This window comes from Lampetra fluviatilis, chromosome 23, assembly GCF_964198595.1.
Source record: "Lampetra fluviatilis chromosome 23, kcLamFluv1.1, whole genome shotgun sequence".
In the NCBI taxonomy this organism is placed as follows: domain Eukaryota; kingdom Metazoa; phylum Chordata; class Hyperoartia; order Petromyzontiformes; family Petromyzontidae; genus Lampetra; species Lampetra fluviatilis.
In genome coordinates, this window is record NC_136297.1 from 10,374,621 (window position 1) to 10,380,875 (window position 6,255).

General features: G+C 51.2%; 1 protein-coding gene across 1 annotated transcript in view; it reads left to right on the plus strand.

Moving 5' to 3' along the window:
* The window catches only part of AQP8 (aquaporin 8), a 6,325-nt gene extending 827 nt beyond the window's left edge, over positions 1 to 5,498 (plus strand). Inside the window, exons 2-5 of the mRNA XM_078867434.1 lie at positions 2,183 to 2,309; positions 2,945 to 3,156; positions 4,067 to 4,201; positions 5,357 to 5,498. Coding sequence (XP_078723560.1) covers positions 2,183 to 2,309; positions 2,945 to 3,156; positions 4,067 to 4,201; positions 5,357 to 5,399 — 517 coding nt within the window. The 3' untranslated portion in view covers positions 5,400 to 5,498. The remainder of the gene's footprint in view (positions 1 to 2,182; positions 2,310 to 2,944; positions 3,157 to 4,066; positions 4,202 to 5,356) is intronic.
* The last annotated feature ends 757 nt before the right edge of the window (positions 5,499 to 6,255 follow it).

Consider the following 6,255-nt stretch of genomic DNA (forward strand, 5'->3'; position numbering starts at 1 on the left):
AGTAGTAGAAGTAGCATCAGCAGTACACTTGCCCCAACAATCTGTTAAGGCTATACGGGGGTTATTTGCCACGGCGTGTGTCCGTGTGTGTGTGCCACGGTGTGTCTGTGCGGAGCGGTGGTGCAGCGGTTAGCGCTACGCTGCGCTACGAACCCGGCCACCCGGGTTCGATTCCTGCTCACGACCAACACCCAGTGACGATTATCTGAACCGGTCCTGGGCCTCGCCTAGGTCGACTCAGCCTCAAATGAGTACCTGGTGCGGTGTGTGTAAACATCGCCACTGGGGAGACAAAGGCGGCCGGGCGTGGTGCTGGCCGCCACCAACCCCCTCGTGTGCCGTGTCGGCTTTCATAGATGCTCGCTAACAGCTTGAGTTTGTAATTTGTTTAGCATAACCCTCCACCACCCGACGTGATTTGGTTGACTGCTGACGCTGCACGCAGGAGGTGCGGCTGTTACTGCTATGCGGTTGCTGCTGATATTTACAAAAACAATAAACTATGCGTTTTTTTCTTGACTTAAAGCTTTCGTGACTGTAGGAATTCATATTCTGTGAGTCTTTCGGTAAAGTCACGGAGATGGGTTCAAATAAAAAAAGTATTTGAGATGCTTTTCAACGGTTTTATTTATTTGTATTTCACCAGGTAAGGCCCCGATGAGCTGTGTAAATGCGTGTTTCAGAAGCGACCTGAATATCACAAATCATAGCCCAACGAAATGGATCATCTCGATTTATAGCTTTCGTGACTGCAGGGATTCATCTTCTTGGTTCTTTCGGTAAAGTCACGTAGAAGGGAAGTAATACAATAATAAAAATGAAACATAATAAAATAAAATAATAAGAATAAAACATAATAAAATAAAATTATTTTATTATGTTTTATTTTTATTATTTTATTACTTTCCTTCTACGTGACTTTGCCGAAAGAATCAAGAAGGTGGATCATCGTCGTCGTCGCGTGCACATTGATAGCAGCCTGTTGCTCGAGACCGCCGAGCAGAGAGTCGAGGAGGATGTCTCCTCTGCTGTGAGCAACCGGTTGAGTTGCCACTCGCAACCGGTTGAGCTGCCACTCGCAACCGGTTGCGACGAGGACGCCCGCGGAGAAGCGATTCGGTTGCACGCAACTCAACGACGCTCGCGCGTGGACGTGGTCGTTAGGTCAACAAATCAGAATCACGTGGCAATTACGCATTTTTAGTTTTAAAACGAAGATATTTAGTATTTTACCTGGTAAGGCTCCACTGAGCTGTGTAGATTCTTTTTTTCGGAAACGACCTGGTCATCACAAACGATAGCCCAACGAAGTGGCTCATTGTCATCATCGTCATCAGCATCATCATCATCATCGTCGTCATCATCATCGTCATCATCGTCGTCATCGTCGTCGTTATCGTCGTCATCAGCATCATCGTCATCGTCGTTATCATCGTCATCATCATCGTCGTCGTCATCATCATCGTCCCCTTAAACTAATTACGAATCATAATTACGAATCATACTAATAACAATAACAGCACAATGAAAATCCGATGCTCATACACAAGACGAGTCAATGCGCTTTGCACTGATCGACTCTTACGCGAGCATCTGGCTGTGTGCGTGTGTCTACTCATCACCACCACCATCATCATTGTGCAGTCCGTCCCCGAGGACCTCTCCTGCATAGCGATTGAATTTGAACGTGGAGGGAAAAACCGGAGGACCCGGAGAAAAATCCACGCGACCACGGGGAGAGAAACACTCCAAATATACAGCAGCAGGCGTGTGGGTCGGGATCGAACCCACGACTTCCTGTATACCAGGCGAGGTAGTTAACATCTCCTAGCCACCGTGATGATGATGATGAGAGAAAGAGACACGCAAACTCCAAATACACAGCAGGCGTCAGGGTCGGGATCGAACCCACGACCTCCTGTATACCAGGCGAGGTAGTTAACATATCTTAGTCACCGTGATGATGATGATGAGAGAAAGAGACACGCAAACTCCAAATATACAGCAGCAGGCGCCAGGGTCGGGAACGAACCCACGACCACCTGTATACCAGGCGAGGTAGTTAACATCTCCTAGCCACCGTGGCGCCCACCGCTATGATGCTGCTGCTGCTGCTGATGTGCAAAGAAGTTGTGTTCAAAGTCCTGCCCCCCTCCCCCCCACGACCTCCTCCCCTCCGTAGCGGGGGTCACTTCAACCCGGCGGTGACCGCGGGGGTGGCGGTGGTCGGTGGTGTGAACCTGCGTCTCGTCATTCCCTACTGGGTCAGCCAGCTCGTGGGGGGCATGCTGGGGGCCCTGCTGGCCAGGGTGAGGTCGCGCACAGACGCACAGGTCGCCCGCATCGCATTCAATGCTGCTGCTGATGCTGCTGCTGATGCTGCTGATGACACCGCTGCTGCTGCTGCTGCTGCTGATGATGACACTCACTGGTAGTTCTATCACCACCAACAACAACAACAATAATCACAACAACAACGACGATCACTACTGTTGCTGACCATGCTCTCCTGCTGCTTCTGCTGCTCCACCTGCTGCTCCTCCTGCTGCTACTGCTGCTGCTGCTGCTGCTACTGCTGTTGTTGCTGCTGTTGCTGCTGTTGCTGCTCCTCCTGCTGGTGCTGCTGATCCTGCTGCTGATCCTGCTGGTGCTGCTGATCCTGCTGCTGATCCTGCTGGTGCTGCTGATCCTGCTGCTGATCCTGCTGGTGCTGCTGATCCTGCTGCTGATCCTGCTGGTGCTGCTGATCCTGCTGCTGCTCCTGCTGGTGCTGTTGCTACTACTGCTGCTGCTCCTGCTGTTGCTGCTGCTCCTGCTACTGCTGCTGCTCCTGCTGGTGCTGTTGCTACTACTGCTGCTGCTACTGCTGCTGCTGCTTCTCCTCCTCCTGCTCCTCCTCCTGCTGCTGCTGCTGCTCCACCTGCTGCGGCTCCTCCCGGCGCAGGGCGTGGTGGGCGAGGAGGCGTTCGCGGCGTCGTCGGGCGCCGCCTTCGTGCCGCCCGAGTCGATGGCGCTGGGCCGCGCGGTGCTCGCCGAGACCTTCCTGAGCGCGCTGCTTGTGCTCGCAGTCGTCATGGGCGCCGTGAACGAGCGCTCCGCTTCGCCGCTGGCGCCCTTCTGCATCGGATTCGTCGTCACCGTCGATATCCTCGCCGGGTGAGCACCGCGGGTGGTGTGGCCGGGCAACCCGCCACTCGCCCCATGCCCCTTTCAAGTTTCGATTGAAAGCTTCTTTCGTGACTGCAGGGATTCATCTTCTTGGTTCTTTCGGTAAAGTCACGTAGAATGGAAATAATGAAATAAAAAAAAAATGTGGTTAAATTTATTTTATTTTATTATTTCCATTCTACGTGACTTTACCGAAAGAACCAAGAAGACCCTTTCAAGTTGTTCAAGTTCATTGATTAGGTGTAGCCCTCTTCTTGGTTCTTTCGGTAAAGTCACGTAGAATGGAAATAATGAAATAATTAATTTCGATTTTTTTATTTTTTTTTTCTACGTGACTTTACCGAAAGAACCAAGAAGACCCTTTCAAGTTGTTCAAGTTCATTGATTGAGGTGTAGCCCTGTGAGCCATTCGTGCTCTTGAATCGGGTGCAACCGCAACAAAGAGAAAACAAAAACATGAACAAGAAAACATCTTAAAGTGACTATGTGACTTTGTGCAAACAGAAAATCCAAGAAAAGACAGCAAAATATTGCAGAAAAATCACCGTACACCAACGCTGTGTGCACAAATCCCAGTGGGATGCAAGTCAAACAACAACAACAACAACCACAAGACAACTTAGATTAAGGCCATCAGTCTAACTCTGTACTACAACAAACAAACATGGCCAAACCAAAAAACTTTTCGAAAATCACCAAAATAAAGCCATAAAAGCAATGAAACAGTGATCCCCTCCCCCCTGCCTCCAATGCCCCTGTGACCGGTACCCCCATGACCCCATGCCCAGTGTCCCCCATGCCGCCCCCACCCCCGTGACACTCTGCACCCCCCCCCCCTGTGCCCCCCACCGTGCCCCCCACCGTGCCCCCCACCGTGCCCCCCACCGTGCCTCCACAGGGGTTCCATCTCGGGCGCGTGCATGAACCCGGCGCGCGCCTTCGGCCCCGCGGTGGTGAAGAACCTGTGGGAGTCGCACTGGGTCTACTGGCTGGGGCCCTTCCTCGGGGGCCTACTCATAGGCGCCCTCGTGCGGTGAGACGCAATGACACACACATCATACATGCAGCACACACACACATACTCATGTTATACATGCAGCACACACACACACATCATACATGCAGCACATACACACATTATACATGCAGTACACACACACTCATGTTATACATGCAGCACACACACACACATCATACATGCAGCACACACACACATTATACATGCAGTACACACACACTCATGTTATACATGCAGCACACACACACATCATACATGCAACACACACACTCACGTCATACATGCAGCGCACACACACTCACATTATACATGCAGCACACACACACTCACATTATACATGCAGCACACACACACTCACATTATACATGCAGCACACACACACTCACATTATACATGCAGCACACATACACTCACATTATACATGCAGCACACACACACTCGCATTATACATGCAGCACATACACATACACACTCACGTCATACATGCAGCAGCACACACACTCAGATCATACATGCAGTACACACACACTCACATTATACATGCAACACACACACACACTCACGTCATACATGCAGCACAAACACACACTCAGATCATACATGCAGTACACACACACACTCACATTATACATGCAACACACACACACACTCACGTCATACATGCAGCACACACACTCAGATTATACATGCAACACACACACACTCACTCATGTTATACATGCAGTACACACACACACTCAGATCATACATGCAACAGACACACACTCACATCATACAGGCAGCACACATTCATGTTATACATGCAGTACATACAAAGACAAAGATCCCCCGGGTAGCTTTAACGAACTGTTGGGCCAAGTGCTGTTAGCGAGGAGACCGGCACGACACGCGAGGGGGTGGGGGGTGGTCAACACCACGCCCGGCCGCCTTTGTCTCCCCAGTGGCGCTGCTTATGCTACGGCACCGCACCGGCTACTCAACTCGAGGCTGAGTCGACTTAGGGGAGGCGCAGGGCCATGGCCTTAGCGGGTGTTGGTGGCCGCGAGCGGGACTCGGAAACTCGGGTCTGACCCCACTGCTGCGCCACCGCTCCCCTCTCCACGCCACGCGTCGTACAGCGAACGAAAGTTCAATTCGCGACAATTTTGTTGACTTTCAACTCCTCCGCAGGCTGCTGCTGGGCGACAGACGACGCCGAATCCTGTTCAAGTGAAGAGGAGGAGGACGCGCGCGACCGTCCCGCCCGCAGGTCAACTCAGCCTGAAATCAGCGAAAAAATTCACGACTCACGGCCGACATCAGTGGCGAATATCCGAACCGGTGGGGTGGGTGGGGGTGGGCCTCCTCCCTAAGGTCGTGCTCCTGGTGCGGTGTGGCTGCTGAAAACGGGTAAAAAAAACCTGAAAAGAACATCGGCTCCGGAGAGACAAAGGCGGCCGGGCGTGCTTGCTGCCCGGATGCACCAGCACCTTAATAGGTGCTCGCTAACAGCGCTTAACTCGGCCGTCCTTGAGGGCGAACGGGAGATATTCTACTCTTGTATATAACACGCGAATGCACGCACAGATATCAACTTTTACATACGTGACATATATATTTCGAAAATTAGCTTAATGCTCATTAAACATTATTTGTATTGAACCCACGTCAAGCCATAAGTGGTGGGGTGGGGTGGGGCGGTGTAATGATTAATCGAATCGTACCGATTCTTATAGATTCCGCGTGGGCGTGGCGGATTGAGACCATCCGATTCAAATAATCGAATCGAGGCAGATCCTCCGATAAATAAATCACGAGCTCCCAATTCGTGTGCATCGCAACTCACGCACGCGAGTTCATGTACATTCATGTAAAAAAAAAGATAAAGATCCCTCGTAAAGCCTCGACACGCTTGTGGGGCAAGTGCTGTTCGCGCGCACTTTTATATCTACATACACACACACACGTACTATGCCTTCATCCAGCAGTGGAATGACCACGGCTGATGATTTGAACGCTCGGACAAATAAGTGAGGAAGGACCATTGCCCGAAACGTCGCCTGTTATACATCCAGGCAGTGGTTATTGCG